Consider the following 15213-nt stretch of genomic DNA (forward strand, 5'->3'; position numbering starts at 1 on the left):
TGTGTGATGATCCTATAGCACAAATTTTTAAAAGCAGTCACATTTGAATTTTTGCACAGTTGGCTCAAACATTTGTTGCATGAGACTAGATTCATCAAGAAGATGGGCACAGAAGACTGAAGTTGATATATTGACAAGGATCTCAGAAGCAGGTTCCTTGTCAATGCTGTGCAGATCTTGATTACAGAAGTTTGAAAGCAGTCGAGATATAGGATGTTGGTGATTCTGAAGAAGGATCTCTAGGGATGGCCTGAGTGCATATTCGGATATTCGAGGTATGGCCCTGGGGGTTTCTTCATATTATAGGACAGAACATAAGTGTACTTTCCTTACGGTGATACCTAGGATTGAATCAGTATCTTAATTGAATATTTTTTAGACAGATCAGTGGCCTCATCACATGGAAATAAATTGTTTGATAACTACAAAGCTGAAAAGTTTTGATATATATTATCACTTACAAGAGTTTGAAGTAAAGCAAATATCGTGTCGAGCTGTTTCGTGGTTCGATGGGCCAGCCATTTTTTGTCCTTATCATATGTTTTACACTAGGACGGGATCCTTATAACGACATTTATCAATGAATTTGTTTAATCTGTTTGAGAACTAATTGTAAAATCTCGCCCAGATACATCCTTCCATGGAGTTTGATTCACACGAGGACCAAAACTTTAAAATGGCTTCCTCTTCACTGTCAGAGGATGCCAGGATAAGATATTTCCAGAAATTAGTTGTTGTCAATGGCTTGAAATTGTGAACTGGCATCCTGAAATATTAACGAGCGGTTTCGTGCCTCTAGAAATATGATCAATCTGCCAATTTTCCGCATCTTGCATTCTTTGTTTATCGACATCTTCAGTCTGTTCACATTAAAGGGACAGGCACCCGCAAATGCCAACAGGTTGTATCCTCATGCACATCCTTCAAGAAACGCGGCCACTCAACATCGCAACACGTTACCTCCGAGGTGAAAGACATCGATGGATATTTCCTTGTAATCCTCGCTGAGCAGGAATTCTCATTAGACATGGCCTGTCTACATTATCTCCTACATAGCAGAGCCAGGTCCAGCACCAGGAGCTTAAGATGCTGTTTGGACTTTCACTTGGTGGTGCGTGGACAGGACAACCAGTCGTTCAATCAGCAAAGACATTATCACTCTAAATATATCGCCCGAATTGGCAATCTCTATGCTTGACACTTTCAATTTAATACTACGAACATGTTTTGCTAGGAAATGTTTGTTCGTGTTGGTCGCTATCGCGTGGACCCCATTAAGGATCGCGACAAATTTGTGAACCGGCTGGAAAGAAATGCTAATGAGACTCTCCTTTCGAGAAAGGGTTGGTTCATGAAGGACAGGGACATCTTATGACAAGAGCGGTTGTCATTCATTTAATCGCACAAGCAATTCTTCCTTTGTCTTAACTGTCTGTTCAATAGCAATTGTGAATCGCCGACTCGAAGAGCCGCATCCGATGCGCCATTACGAAATGCCTGACCCAGAGCAGACAATATGGGTTACACATTTCTCAGATTCCCCTCTGATTCAATGCTGCTTAATGGTTTGGTTAAGAGACAGCGACTAAGGTTCATATCTAGCCCTTTTCCTTTCCACGGAAAGAATTGAGGTTCAACCTGCGAACGCTGCTACAGGCCAATTCACTTTGACTAAATGTCAAAAACCATGAAAAAAAAAAACAGTAATTTGACATTCAGGAAGAATTGAACGCATGATAGCTCTCTAGACTTCGTATGAAAAATTGCCACTTCGAGCACAGGCACCAGAGAGTGCCCAAGCTATGTGAGGTTCACATCAATCCCACATTAATGCTTTTCTTTCATTCACGTAGTAAGGATGAAGCACGAAGAATTGGTCAAATAACTCCACTTCCACACAGAGATTAGCGGCAAGCTCCTGCGCCAACAAAAAATAAATGCAGCATCTCTTTTCCAGGTGACATCACTTACATTGACCGGAACATCACCATAGAATCGGCGTTTCACAGCATTAAAATGGAAATGGTTAACTATAAAATGTCAGTACAAAAATTCATCAGACGAGCGAAAGAAGAAACCAGTATTGCTATAAACTCAAAAGGCATCTGCATCTGCTTCAAAACCTCGCAGCAGACCGAATAATTCCATAATGCTCATATCATGCCAACTAACTTCGCCTGGAGTCCCTTTCCAAAGTGTATGCTAATCGACTGTCGGAAGTACATAATTATCAAGAAGCTTCTATAAACTGGGGCTATAGAAAACTTCCATGCACAGAGCCCCTCTGTACTAATATTGTTGCCTATAAAGGTATGTCAAAAATGATTCCTCAGGAAAAAATGCTCTTCTTGCGTGACATGGATTTCAGAAATCGAATTCCTGCCATGAGAAGAGAAGAATATGACCTCACAGGGTACATCCAGAGACTGACAATCTCCACATGCGCTTCTATAAGTCCGCAAGGGGATGCGGCACATTATGCCGTGTTTTTCTTGCTTCTGAAGTTCTCCTTCAGCAGTGCAAATTTTTTCTTGCATTGGTTCACAGTCTTCCCAGGAACTGCAGCTGCCACTCTCTCCCACCTCTGATTGGTTTCCTTAGGGAAAGTCTTTAGTGCCTGTACTAGTGCCCTTTCTTGAACAGCAGACCAAACATCTTGTTCCGAACTTGAAGGACTGCCGTTTTCAGTAACCAAATCATCGCGATTCTGGTTATTCGCAAGTTTTCTCGAAGATGCCTCTCCATTATCCATCTCGACGGTAGTGCTTTCAGCTGTGTGGGTAACTGTCCCTCCTACTTCTTCTCTAGTTGTAAGTGGAGATACAATTGACTGTGCTGGTTTCCTTTTCTCAAGAAATGAATCGAAAGCTTTGGAAGCATCCGGCTTTTGGAGAAGCACTGTTTTTGTTGCCTTCAGAATTTCTTCCACTGATCTTCCAGTACCTATGTACTCCGATATGACCTCCCATCTATGAGATGTTCCTTTGGGATACTTCAGCATTCCTTTCCTCAAGAGCTCAATCTCTTCTTTTCCCCAAGGTTTCTCCTGCTTCTCAAAGTTGCTTAATGGGACACTGCCATTAGCCTCCATAGAACTATTCGGTTGCTCATTCTTCTTATCGCCTTGTTTTTTATCCTCCGAGTCAGGATTGCCCCCTCGTGCATTTCTGAGAATTTCTGCACGTTCTAAGCCTTCTCTGCCTTCCATCTGATCACATAAGCTCCTCAGCGCCTCGATATCAAGGGACATACAAAGTGTTTCCACATCATCTCCAGAGAGATCAAGCAAATGCTGGGATATGATAGGAGCCGAAATTGTACGAAGGCGTGTCCTCTCTTTGCGTAGAAGCTTCTTTTCTCTCTCTTTCACCTTCTTCTGCTGTAACGCAGCTTCAGCAGCCCGCTTTTCATCCTCCTCTTTCCGGCGTTTCTCTTCTTCAGCAATTCTGGCAGCTTCTTCCTCCTGCAACTTCTTTGCCAGATACTTGGCCGCTTTTTTCCTCTGCCTCTCTGCTTTCTCCTCCTCCTTTCTCCTCATTATCCTTGGATCTCTCTTGTAGGCATTATCAACAAGAGTGCGTACCCGTGCATATTCTTCCTTTCGAGCTTTTTCTGTGAGCTTTGCATTCTGCCTCTCCATCCACCTCTTGTGGTCACGAGATTCAGCTTGCTCGAGATCGAACTCGTCAGCATGGGGAAACTCTCTCCAGCTTCTAAAAGAGTACCAAAAGTTGTAGAAATTGTCCACCTCCTTAACTGGTGTATTATCATCACCTAATGATGGGATCGGCTGGCTAACTGACCATCGACCATTCCTCATGAAAGCAGGAGCAAAGACCTTAAAGAAGTCCTGCGGCGCACAATCAGTAGGTATTTCATCGTCAAACTCATCAGTGGAATCGTAGATTCGCCTCTTCAAAGGATCAATCAAAGCCTCATACGCTTCCTGGATGGCCTTGAAGTGGCTTTCGATTTCCTCCTTCTTAGCTTGTTTTGCAGCTTCAGTTTCCTCAGCTAGAAGCAGTGCGGCCTGTTTGTCAGGGTGATACTTCAGGGCCGTCTCTCTGTAGCTTTTCTTAATTTGATCTTCTGTTGCAAGATACCTCAGATGGCTTAAACCCAATAAAGCATAATGATCTTGCTGCTTGCTCCCCGAACCAGCTTTCTTTTTACCTTTGCTGCTATATGAATCAAATGATGGCATGCTTGTCTGCTCTTTATCCCCGACAACAGTCTGATCAGAACCATCCACATCTTCCTCCTCCTCACAACCAAGGAGCTTCATAGCAGCAGCATGGAAGGCATGTCCAGCAGGTTCATATTTTAAAGCCTTCACAGGAAGGCAATTTGAAGCCACATAAATTGGCTGTCCACCAATAATCTCGTCTGAGTAGGAAATGAGCCTGCTTGTTTGAATCGCCATTTCGTTGGATATGAGATGACAAAAACCGTGGAAAGAAGTTCCGGGGTTGATATCCACAAGCAGATCTATTCAGGTGTATTGCTCTAGTCCTCCAACGATTCAAACTGCACTAGCAAGCAGATCTGTTCAGGTGTAATGCTCCAGTCCTCCAACAATTCAAACTGCACTTGCCATCAAAACTACATCAATATTGTTCAAATAGAAGCATTAAACAAAAACAGAACTAAAACCAAGGTTCCAAACCTTGCAGAGGCTAAGCCAACACACCCATGAAATGCAAACATTATTTCTTGTTTGAATAATAAGATAGACTTCATTAAGAAGGCACCAAGGGGGTGCCCGCCCGTATACAAAACAGCTTTGGGCAGAAGCCACCATATAGAAAGTTATGCACAAAAGACAGTTTCTAACGTTTCCACCAAACCAGATGCATGAAATGAAGCTTTCCTGCTACACCAAAAGCGAAAAGTATACAACTAGCTTTAAAGAATCCAAAGAGGATGTAGAAGAGGAAACTTATCGTAGGCCCTTAAAATATAAATGGAATTCATCTCAGACGCTAGGTTAAAATCGCAATCTAACCATTATGTCCAGAAAAGGAAAATAGGATCGTCATTTTGCTAATCGCAAGGTAGAAAAAGGATTTCCGTCCCTTAATTCCGTAAAAGAAGTGCAGCGCTTCACTCGAAATTAGCCATCATGAGTTGCACCATTTGTGTTAGGCCAGCTGGCCGATGCTAACTGTATCGCTTCTACTCAGTGCGACCACGCGGCGAGTCAAGAAGAAAGTCCACAAGATCGTGCAAACTTGCAATTGGCAGCGCCTAATGACACGCGATCTTAACAGCGATAGCGAAGGAATCGAAAGGGCCAAGTTGCAGGCATGACCAACGAGAACAGAGAAACTAAAGTTAGGGCTGAAGGTTTCTGCAGAGCCCCAAATCCCCAAATCGACACGCGGGCGTGGCGCCCAGCCTCCAAAGGCAAAATTCACATTCAAACGCACCAACAGCAACTACCGGAGAATCCCCAATCACCAGCCAGAGCACGAAATAACAAAAAGTGGCACTTCACATATTACTGGAACGGTACAGCCCCACCGAACTAATCTTTCACAATCACCCCGCGCCCAAACACGACCCAGCACAAACAAAACACAAACCCACCGCCACACCAGCCGTCTCATCGCATCCAAAGCCTGCCTTCCACTAGACAGACGACGACGACGACGACAGCAGCTACTCCAAATAACATGCGAAACCGCACACAACAGACGACGACGACGGCAGCTCCCCCAAATAACAGGCGAAACCGCACACAACAGACGACGACGGCGGCGGCAGCTACTCTGATAACAGGCGAAACCAAACACCAACAGAAGACGGCGGCGGCGGCGGCTCCGATAACAGGCGAAACCGCACACAAACAAAGGAAAGCAAAGCAAAACACCGAACCGAACACCAAGAATCAAGAAGAGATGCGTCCAGACAACGCCGCCGCAGGGCAGCCATGCATCGAATTCAGGAAGCGCAGCGGCGTACCTTCAGCTAGGGTTTTACAGAGAGAGCAGGGTAGAGGAGAGGAGCGGAGCTAAGCGAAGGGGAGGTATGCGAATCGATTCGTCGTTGTTCAGCTGCCTCCGCTTGATTGGAATGGTCCAGTTCGGTGGCCTCTATTTATATGGCGAGGATTTTGCGAATAATGGAGGAGGATCGAATTGCAATTTTCGCAAAAATAGGATTTGGCCCAACCCATCCTCGAAAACCCACTAACTCCGGATCCGGGTGTGTAAAAATGATATTCTTGACCCGCTTCCCATTCTTCCTTCTTCTTTTTTTTTCATATATATATATATATATATACCCGCTTCCCATTCTTCCTTCTTCTTTTTTTCATATATATATATATATATATATATATATATATATATATTAAATAATCATTTCAATATAGATTAACATGCGTACTAGAATTGTTTGAACTTATTTCAATTTCAAGGAATTCCCCGTAGAGCAAAAATATATATAATTATTTCCTAATTTTTTTCTTTTGATTTGTGTCGACTTCAACTGATCAGATTTATCGTGTACCCAATTACCTGTTAAAGATCTCTTTTTTGTCTTGATTTGATTGGGATCGGGGCTCATACTTGCATGCAGTGCATCCTTTCTAGTAAACATCGATCGCAACAAATCAAAGGAATGAATCACATGCGATTTTGGAGAAAAAACTTAATCAGATGGGGTAAACAATCGAATCATTAATAGAGTGTAACACGACCGATATGAAAAAAAAAAAAGAGCCAATCATCGTTTACTCCAATATATTATTTAGAAAAAATTTCAAATAAGAGTCTGAAATGACATGTCAGTCTCGAATAGGACCTGAAGTGGCCACGACAGTTTCAGATAAGGGTCCAACCTCGTCGGTCGCCAGCCGACGAAATATTCCGGCCGATTAAGGGTATTTTTGTCCAAAGACAATTTTAATTTTAAATTATCTTTTCTTTTTTCCTTATCACCCTGAAAGTCGAGCCATTTTTTCGCTACTTCATGTCATTATTTGAAATAAAATCCATTTCAAATCCTCATTTGAGGAAATGATAACACTTCAGCCACTCTTATTTGATACAAAGTCTCACTTTAGACCCTTATTTAAAATTTTCCCTAATTATTTTACTATGCGTTACTGGAAAAATAAATGAATGAACCTCCTTTCAATTTTACATATTTACATATCTATCGACTCTTCCACAGTTCAGGTCGTCTCTCCTCAAATGCTTCTCCTGCACAGAACCTCCTTCCTCCTCTGCCTCAGCCTTCCCAAACCTCAGGTACTTCTCTCTCTCTACTCCCTCTCTCTGTGCATTTGCTCCTTCCTCTTCGTGCGATTCTCCGTCGCCGGAATATCCTCGTCGCCGGACGTAACTCGCGGTTCGTGACTCTCGATGTCGATGTCGATCAGCTGATCTTCACGGGCGCTCCCAGGGCTTCCGCAAGCGTTCGCTGCCCGGATGACGCGAAGGTTCTCCCCGTCGGCCGGTGCCGGTACGCACGGCTCTGCTCGGTCAACGGCGATGGCGGCAATGTGAGTGAGTTCTGCTTTGCGGTTGTTCTTATTCGATCTCGCGAGTGGTGATGAGCACGAGTCGTGACGGGCGTTGTGGTTCGCCGATGGGAACGATGATTAGCGAGGATGTGTTGGCTGTCTTTGAGGTCGATTTCGGTTAGGACATCCGTGGCGCTAGGAGGATTGTGTTTTGTCGAGTTCTGTGCGGAGAGATCGCGACTCCGCACAGAAATGCTAAAGCATCTGTTGCGCTCGCACGTTATTTTGGCATGGAAAGGCGAGAGAACATGCGTTGATAGACGAGCAGGTGAAAGGTGGTGTTAGTGAAGGGATAAAGGAGACTGCTGAATTTTCTTGTTAAGGCATAGGTTTGGGTGATAGAGAACGATCTTCGAGTAGGAAAGCTGCAACCTGACTATCGTATTTGTCGTTATGGAAACATTGTTTGTTGTTAACTGATGAGATGCAATCTCTTAGCTTTTAGCTGAAGTTGGATGCCCTTATTTGAGTGGTTGGTTATCTGGAAAAGATTTCTTATCGAACACCACAGAGTCTCTCTGTTCTTCTATTTCTCAGATTTTCTTCTTCATTTCAGGCTTACAGTCTGTCAGATGCAGAAAGTATCTGTACCAGTGAAGAAGGCATTGATCACGGTGGAAGGCAAGAGGGAGGACCACTGGCATCGAATGAGTACTTACTTGCCTGCCTTATGATTCTGGAAATATGAGTCTATCATGTCGATCTGCTCTGTGATAACCAAAATACAAGTCTATCCGTGACTGGCTATGTGAGAGCTACTAATTAACTGTTCTATTCAAGGAGGAGCAGGAACCATAGGATCATGATCTTTCTATGTTATACTGATGACCACTAGTTTTCAAAATTGCACTCAGGTTTAATAGAGACAATGCATTAGTTGGTCAATTCAACTGAACAGGATGAAACATCCTCCCATCCTCAGGATGCCATATAAGGGAGTTCAGTTGATTACTTATAGTGATTTCATCTCGTTAGTCGATGCTGCAGGACGGAAACAATGTCTCGTCTCATGTGATCTGGAAAAAATAATACTAGTTCTTTCACAGTTCATGTGTGATTATAGCAATAAAGATGTTGGACCTCTTCAGATACGATGGAATAAATAGATATCAGTATGAGCACTGAAAACACAAGGTCCAATGAGTTTCTTCGCACTGCTCTATATGGATTTGCTCTTCTAAGGATGAGAATAAGTTTGAAAGTCCGTTAATGCACCCAGCTTCCAGATGCTATGGCTATTTTATTCCACCAAGGGGTGGGTCGGGGAGAGAGAGCAGAGCATGGTTAGCATGAAGGACAGTACTCTGAAGTGAATAAATTATATTTGCCTTAATGGGATGGGATTTTCTCAACATGCCATTGATGGCTTGCATGAGAATCTTATTAAACTTACAGTGCTAGTACTATCGATGTCTTTATCTAGTTTCGATGCACTCCTGTAAACATAAAAGCATATTATGATGACATTTTATGAGTGCTACACCGTTTGAGCCTTGATGTGTAAAAAGTGGATCGTGCTGGATTTCTGCAAGTCTGGATTGTCTGTATCCTTTTGTTTAAGGCTTTTAATATAGGATTGCTGCACTTTTCTTGCTCAAGAAATGATGGTGACAATGGCCAAACAAAAGAAAAGAAAAGAAAAGAAAAGAAATGACGGTAATGATCTTTTAGGGTTAGTTGAAGACTGTTCTTTTGAACACTACTTCTTAAGCTCTGTGTTTCCTTCTCCAAGTCTCTAAACAAGTCATGCTTACAGTTTGGTCTCTTTGTTATTATAGGCTTCACTAATTTCACCTTTCTAAAATGTTGGTTTTCTTGGAAATCATCAATATTCTTTTATACGTCTAGTTTTACCTTTTTTTCAAAATGTTCTTAGCATTATCTTGAGTGCCTTGTTTAATCTTTTTTCTTTTTTGGGTAGGACACTGAAGAAATTAAAGAGATATGGAATAGCTGGAATATTGTCCTATGGGTTGTTGAACACTGCTTACTACCTTACAACATTTCTTCTGGTCTGGTGAGTGATGGACTTACGTATGGCATAATTGCTTTTGTCTTTTAGTCAGCACTGGGATCAGCATTTCTTGATATTAAATCCTTAAACATGAGGATTTACCTTTATGGGAGTGTAATTGCAGACATATTGTCAGTGGTGTAAAGCAAGTTAGTTTGTTTGGCATCTGGCTTTATAATTCCTGCATATGCATTAATAGATGAAACATAAAAGATGCAGCTTCACTCTACTTTGAAGGAGTATTTTGCGTCACCAATGTCCGTTGATTTTTTCTTTTATATATGAGAACTGTTAGCATCTTTACAAGCAACAACTTTTATCTGTATTTAATTTAATGGGAAACAGCATTTAAATATACTAAGTGAGAAGAAAAGCAATATAATATGCATAGGCTGTCGAATATCAGTACGGATGTAATCCTGCAGATCCTTGTTCACAATATGGGTGCTGGTGCATGGACACCTAATCAGCTACTGTAATAACTTCCGCTAGTGCGTTGACTCTATCTTGCTATGCATCTTTCATCGGTGGAGAATAAGTTTATCAAATTAATATTTATCACGCACTCATGACAAAAATGAGAGAATCCATTTTTTGATTTTCACTAATACTTATAGACATCATATGCTAATCTAAACAGTTCTGCAGGTTTTACTTTGCACCGGCACCAGGAAAAATGGGCTACCTTGCCGCGGTTGAAAGGTATGCATTCTTTTGGTCATTTGGTGAGGATTAATATGGGATGTCATCATGTAAGGAACTTGCAGGTTCATCAAGGTAATGGCCATGGTTTGGGCTGGAAGCCAAGTCACAAAGCTTATAAGAGCTGGAGGGTAAGCTGCTAGATTAGTATCTTCTTTTATGTAACTAATCTCTATATGCTGGCTAACCAGGTATAATAGATCTCAGCAAGGCAAATCAACTTTGCAAATGCCGATTTCCAGGGATTCTTGCTTAGCTTTATGATTATATGAGTGGGCATCTGTTGGCATTTTCCATTCTCATTCACACCTGTAAGATATTGGTGAACATTGTCGAGTTGCTTCTCATGCAGGGCCCTCGCCCTTGCGCCTTTTGTAGACAGAGGATTGTCCTGGTTTACAACACGATACAAATTTGAATCTCAGGAGAAGGTAGCTGAAACTTGAGTTCTTCAAACTCTGGCCATTTGTCTTTACAATTCGCCTGGTTCAATCGAATTTTACCTCGATCATTCTTTGTTTGCAGGCATTCTTGGCAATCGTGGGTTTTTGCTTTGGCCTGGCCATCTTACTGTTTTTGGCTGTGACACTGATCTCGGCGTGATAATGCATTCTATTTGTTGGGACACATGGTAGGTCTGTGGTCAGAGTTTTTTGTTATGGGGGATATGCGTTGACAATCTCATGTTTGGACGGCAACTTTATCCCATGATGGTCCATAGTTTCAAATGCAGCTTTAAGATAGCCCTTCAGAGATGCAATTCATTGATTTCGATTGGTTGTAGCCGGACCAACACATGGGTCCTTTTGAAATTGAGAAGCATATTTGGCTTCTTTTGCAAATGTTGAAGCTCAAAATTGGGCCATCGGCTCTTTGATTTTGCCGTTGTGAAGGTGTCGTCTAGTACCGACCTTGGTTTACATCAAAAGCCAATTGATGCATTGAAACCTTGTGGTTAATTCCCACGATAATCAGAACAAGGAAGACCAATCTGTTATTAGCACAGTACGGACATACATAGTCAAACTATTGGGGCAGTCATGTACTTCACCAACGCACAGCTGACGGATGTGACACAACATATTGATTCGGATCAAAGCCATTTGAAGAGCCGATAATTATAGCAAGCAAATTTCGAAGGTAGGGAGCTTATTTTCTTCATTCCTAGACTCGGAGATGAAGTGAGGATCGTCAGTAAGCCAAAGGGTAGCCTGGAGGAGTACACCTTTGAGTTGAATCAGGTTTAGGAGCTCTTTGGGATGGCAAGCGATGAGAACATGTGAGAAGGACGTCCTATTGAACTTTTGCCCCTCGGGTTGGATCTTGTGACCTGAAGATATCGAATGGCCATAGAAGATCCTACGCTTCTGAATTTGTCGTTACTTGCCGGCAATTCAGAGAGTCCTGTAAGAGTAAGTGACCCCTAGATGAATGGATCAATGTTTCAGACATTCTCTTCAGCTTCTCTCCCCCTAAAATAAGAGGGACCCACAATGTGATGATTAGTAGCAACAGGATTTATACCATATCGAAACTAAGACACAGTAATTGACTGATTAAAGCTCCATAGCAAGAAGAAATGAGCCTAAAAACTTGTCGAGCTAACAAATTTACCTGCAAATATTTTCCAAACCCGAAAAGCCATACGTCTCGTGTCCTGCCTTTGGATGATTGAAGGCCGGCTGTTTGGTGGGTAAAACCTTATTTCCCTGTTCGTCTATGGAGGTCTCAAGGCCGCATGCATTGCAGAACGACTCCACTTCTGATTCCTAGGGAAGTAAAAATTCTTCAATAAATTCAAGGTGGAGAAAAATACAGATAAACAAACTCAGGGAGAGTACTACATGACATGAGTACATTAGTTAAGTCATTTTTATATGAAGAGGCCATACCTCCATCATCAGGAGATTAGATAGATGAGCTATCGGGTATGGATGAAGCTTGTAGCCGCCATTATTAATGCATAAAACAGCCAGAGCTCGAACCTTTCATAGTAAGCAAATTTAATTACCAACCAAAAACTCAAATAGGGTTAAGTGACGAAAAAATATATATATTTACTTTAAAGATATACAACCCAATGCAATCTATTCACCAATAAAGAGAACTGCTTTGCAAAACAGGTCAATTTGAAAGATTATATGGTGAGCAAGAAAAGATGATGCCCATCATCTCTCCCTGGGTCCAAGAAGGGAATGGTTCCAGTAAAAGTTTATACGACTAGAACACCAAAAGAAGAGGCCATAAGAGAAACAGTATAATTGGACAACCTTATCAATATAAGGTTCGAGGGCACAATACTGGAGATAGGACGCCTCAGCTGCTATGGTACTAAAGAAGCGGTTATAATTGCCCGTCCTGAAATATCTGCCAAGTAGAAATAATTTCTGAAAGCTCGGCTCATGCAATTAACACGAAAAATCATCATGAATAACAGGATACATAAAATATTAAGTTACCAAGACAGATAGGTTATAAACGCACCTCAAAATTCTTCTCGCGAAAGACATTTCTTTAGACTTGATAACAGGAGTAGGCACACGACGAAAGAACAAAGAAAGTCTCTCACCCTGTCAGTGAAGAGGAAGTGGCTCTTACTCATCTAGCGCCAAAAAATGCGAGGAATTAACAGTATAAGACACGATTAACTTAATATTCAAACCTCTGGAAGGCTTTCAGAATTGAGACAAAGCAGCACATAAAGTGAGCGATACTCTGGTTCGTTCTTGTGCATAGAGTTAGGATCTCGATTCAGATCATAAAGATTGTATAAAGATGTCAACACCTTCGCTAGCTGCTCCCTATTGAGGTGATGCAATGAAGAGATATTGAAACTGTTGGGTCCACTGCTACTAACTCTAAGCTTGTGGTGAGAAATGACATGAAAATTAACCTGCAAGAACATTAAGACAGACAGACAGACAGACAGACAGACAGACAGACAGGGAACCATGTCATTCTACAGCACAACCCGGAAAGCTTTAGATTGTCAATTGCAAGAGGAGTCATATCGCCACATCATCTTTCCAGTAGATTAAATACCAGCATCTTGACCGTGCCTAGTAAAATTTTTATGAGTTTGAAAGTTTAGTTTTGTTCCACTTTCATGTTCTATAAGTAAATGCCCGAAACATGAGTTAATTGGTTCGTTCACAGCCAGAGGAAGAATCAGAGAAATGTGCAGAAGTCTCACCAAGAGGAGCATACCATTTTCTCGTACATATGAATCACTCTTTTGTCAACTATATTCTGCATGCTCAGGTCTTGTCTTATGGAACGCGTTCTGTCAAATATGAAGTCATGAACTGTTTCAAAAGGCTCTGGTGTAGAATTCATCAAGCCCATAAGGTAATCTAGAGTGCTTCCCAACACTGAAAAAGGTCGTATATCCGATAACTGCACATGCTTCGTGGATATTGTCCTGCAAAACTAGAGACATTGATCCAAGGCAATTTCACCATTTAAGTCACATAAGTTTTGTTTCCGGGGAAATTCCCAGAGCAATTCATTCATATTTCTCAAAAAAGAAGTTACACCCTTCGCTAGAAGTAAAAACGAAGTAAAGTCTACCTTTTTGACAGCAAGTTCGGGAGATGTTTTCACCGGATTACCATGCAACCTCTCAAACACAGCTAAATCGCGTAACCGTTCACGCTGGGCCATCTCCCCCACTGCAATATGTGCCAAATAAATCGCACGAAATATGACACATTGCTGAACAGCCATACAAAAAACATAACAATCTGAACCCCAGAAAAGGGTAAAGCATTCACACAACCAATCTCAGCTCCCCTGCACTAGTGCAAGAGATTTCATGACCGGGACCATTTAAACGGCACCTCAAAGAAACTCGACTCGAGGAACTTGAATTGGACTAAACACGCCTCGTCGCTGAAAAAACTGCGACCAAGTATTTCACCGGCCAAGTCATCGACCCAAATGTAGTAGTAGCAGAGGAGGGGCAGCAATCTTCCGACCCTAAATTTCACATCTCATCTACCGACTTTCAATGCTACGGGATCACACCACTGATTTAGCCCAAACCCATCATGCGACTACTAAGGAGAGCGAAACAAAGCAATCGGAAATCACCAAAAGCAGAGATTTTGACAACTAACCAGGGCACATGTAAGGGCAAGTCCCGACTACGGACGCGAATTCACCACAGTCTCGCCCATCCTCTCGATCCTGATCACGCCGGCGCTGTTCTCGCCGCTCCCGATTGCCCGTTGAGCTCCCGGCGACGGCCTCGGAGGCATGCGCCGTCGCGTCTCCGGAATCGACGAGGTACGAATCTTTGCGATGACGCGCTCGAGCATCGCCGCCGGTCCTGTTGGGAGGAGGTCGATATCGCCACCTGTGGTTGGATGAGTGGCTTGAAGAAGAAGAAGAAGAAGAAGAAGAGGGGTTCCGACGAGGATTCTGCTGCTGCTGCTGCCGTCTCTCCATGGTCGACGAGAAGAACGCCTCGATCGGGATTGAATTGAAACTTTTATAAGAATAAGGTGTCCCACTTTGGACATTGCACTTCCGTAAATTTTTCTAATCAAGATTATTCTTTTCTAAATCTGATTAATCAGATGAAAAGTTTAGGTGCTTGATTGGTGAGAACATGCAAATTTAGGGATCGAAAATGGGATTTTGCCTAATTCGTGGAATTTTTTTGCATTGGAACATTTGAGCTATACTTCACATAGTTCATAAACATGCTCGCATAATTTGATCTATGATTAGGTGATATCGATATCTATACATATCAATTAAGGTGATTTACAAGACCGACATGCACAACAATAGACGCCAATGTTCTTACTTACCACGTCAAGTATTCTTTCTCGATCAGCCATTGCATGGTGACTTTGCCTCCAACCGTTGTTGCGGCCTCCATCATCATTGCAGCAGTTGGACTCCGTCTTTCATTGGTGTAACCATCGCGACAACATTGTTAGCTTTAAGAGATTCATCT

At 42.3% G+C, this 15213-nt stretch overlaps 3 protein-coding genes across 5 annotated transcripts; 1 reads left to right on the forward strand and 2 right to left on the reverse strand.

Annotated features, from left to right (window-relative positions):
* Nucleotides 1–1873: 1873 nt before the first annotated feature.
* LOC115684803 (uncharacterized) lies at nucleotides 1874–6094 on the reverse strand. Its single transcript, XM_030609685.2, has 2 exons — nucleotides 5965–6094; nucleotides 1874–4584 (listed from the first exon to the last, which is right to left on the reverse strand). Exon 2 carries the CDS (start codon nucleotides 4421–4423, stop codon nucleotides 2477–2479), a length of 1947 nt encoding a protein of 648 aa, XP_030465545.1. The 5' UTR covers nucleotides 4424–4584; nucleotides 5965–6094; the 3' UTR covers nucleotides 1874–2476.
* Nucleotides 6095–7194: 1100 nt separating this feature from the next.
* Nucleotides 7195–11089, forward strand: LOC115684901 (uncharacterized). The gene is made up of 8 exons (XM_030609844.2): nucleotides 7195–7256; nucleotides 7388–7510; nucleotides 8088–8182; nucleotides 9453–9548; nucleotides 10194–10247; nucleotides 10313–10378; nucleotides 10600–10678; nucleotides 10773–11089. The coding sequence occupies exons 1-8, from the start codon at nucleotides 7200–7202 to the stop codon at nucleotides 10848–10850; spliced, it is 648 nt and encodes a 215-aa protein (XP_030465704.1). The 5' UTR covers nucleotides 7195–7199; the 3' UTR covers nucleotides 10851–11089.
* Nucleotides 11090–11215: 126 nt separating this feature from the next.
* On the reverse strand, nucleotides 11216–14711 carry LOC115684900 (SAC3 family protein C). 3 transcript variants are annotated; one of them, XM_056308536.1, is made up of 9 exons: nucleotides 14366–14711; nucleotides 13818–13918; nucleotides 13455–13676; nucleotides 12910–13140; nucleotides 12732–12817; nucleotides 12518–12614; nucleotides 12140–12232; nucleotides 11862–12016; nucleotides 11216–11651 (listed from the first exon to the last, which is right to left on the reverse strand). In XM_056308536.1, the coding sequence occupies exons 1-9, from the start codon at nucleotides 14694–14696 to the stop codon at nucleotides 11642–11644; spliced, it is 1326 nt and encodes a 441-aa protein (XP_056164511.1). In that variant the 5' UTR covers nucleotides 14697–14711; the 3' UTR covers nucleotides 11216–11641. The 3 variants fall into 3 exon arrangements, with proteins under 3 accessions (XP_056164511.1, XP_056164510.1, XP_030465703.1); XM_056308535.1 differs by having other exon boundaries at nucleotides 11216–11670; XM_030609843.2 differs by having other exon boundaries at nucleotides 11216–11719.
* Between the last annotated feature and the right edge of the window lie 502 nt (nucleotides 14712–15213).

The sequence above is a fragment of the Syzygium oleosum genome, unplaced genomic scaffold (assembly GCF_021117445.2).
Source record: "Syzygium oleosum isolate NSW1041296 unplaced genomic scaffold, Sole_v2.1 Sole_v2.02, whole genome shotgun sequence".
In the NCBI taxonomy this organism is placed as follows: domain Eukaryota; kingdom Viridiplantae; phylum Streptophyta; class Magnoliopsida; order Myrtales; family Myrtaceae; genus Syzygium; species Syzygium oleosum.

Coding starts and splice junctions, on each gene's coding strand:
- LOC115684803 (XM_030609685.2), bottom strand. CDS start 4,423: ATGGCGATTCAAACAAGCAGGCTCATTTCCTACTCAGACGAGATTATT.
- LOC115684900 (XM_056308535.1), bottom strand. CDS start 14,696: ATGGAGAGACGGCAGCAGCAGCAGCAGAATCCTCGTCGGAACCCCTCT. Junction 13,677..13,817: donor CCGAACTTGCTGTCAAAAAG/GTAGACTTTACT, acceptor CAATGTCTCTAG/TTTTGCAGGACAATATCCAC. Junction 11,671..11,861: donor GGTTTGGAAAATATTTGCAG/GTAAATTTGTTA, acceptor CCATTCATCTAG/GGGTCACTTACTCTTACAGG.
- LOC115684901 (XM_030609844.2), top strand. CDS start 7,200: ATGCTTCTCCTGCACAGAACCTCCTTCCTCCTCTGCCTCAGCCTTCCC. Junction 7,257..7,387: donor TCAGCCTTCCCAAACCTCAG/GTACTTCTCTCT, acceptor GATGTCGATCAG/CTGATCTTCACGGGCGCTCC. Junction 9,549..10,193: donor ACAACATTTCTTCTGGTCTG/GTGAGTGATGGA, acceptor ACAGTTCTGCAG/GTTTTACTTTGCACCGGCAC.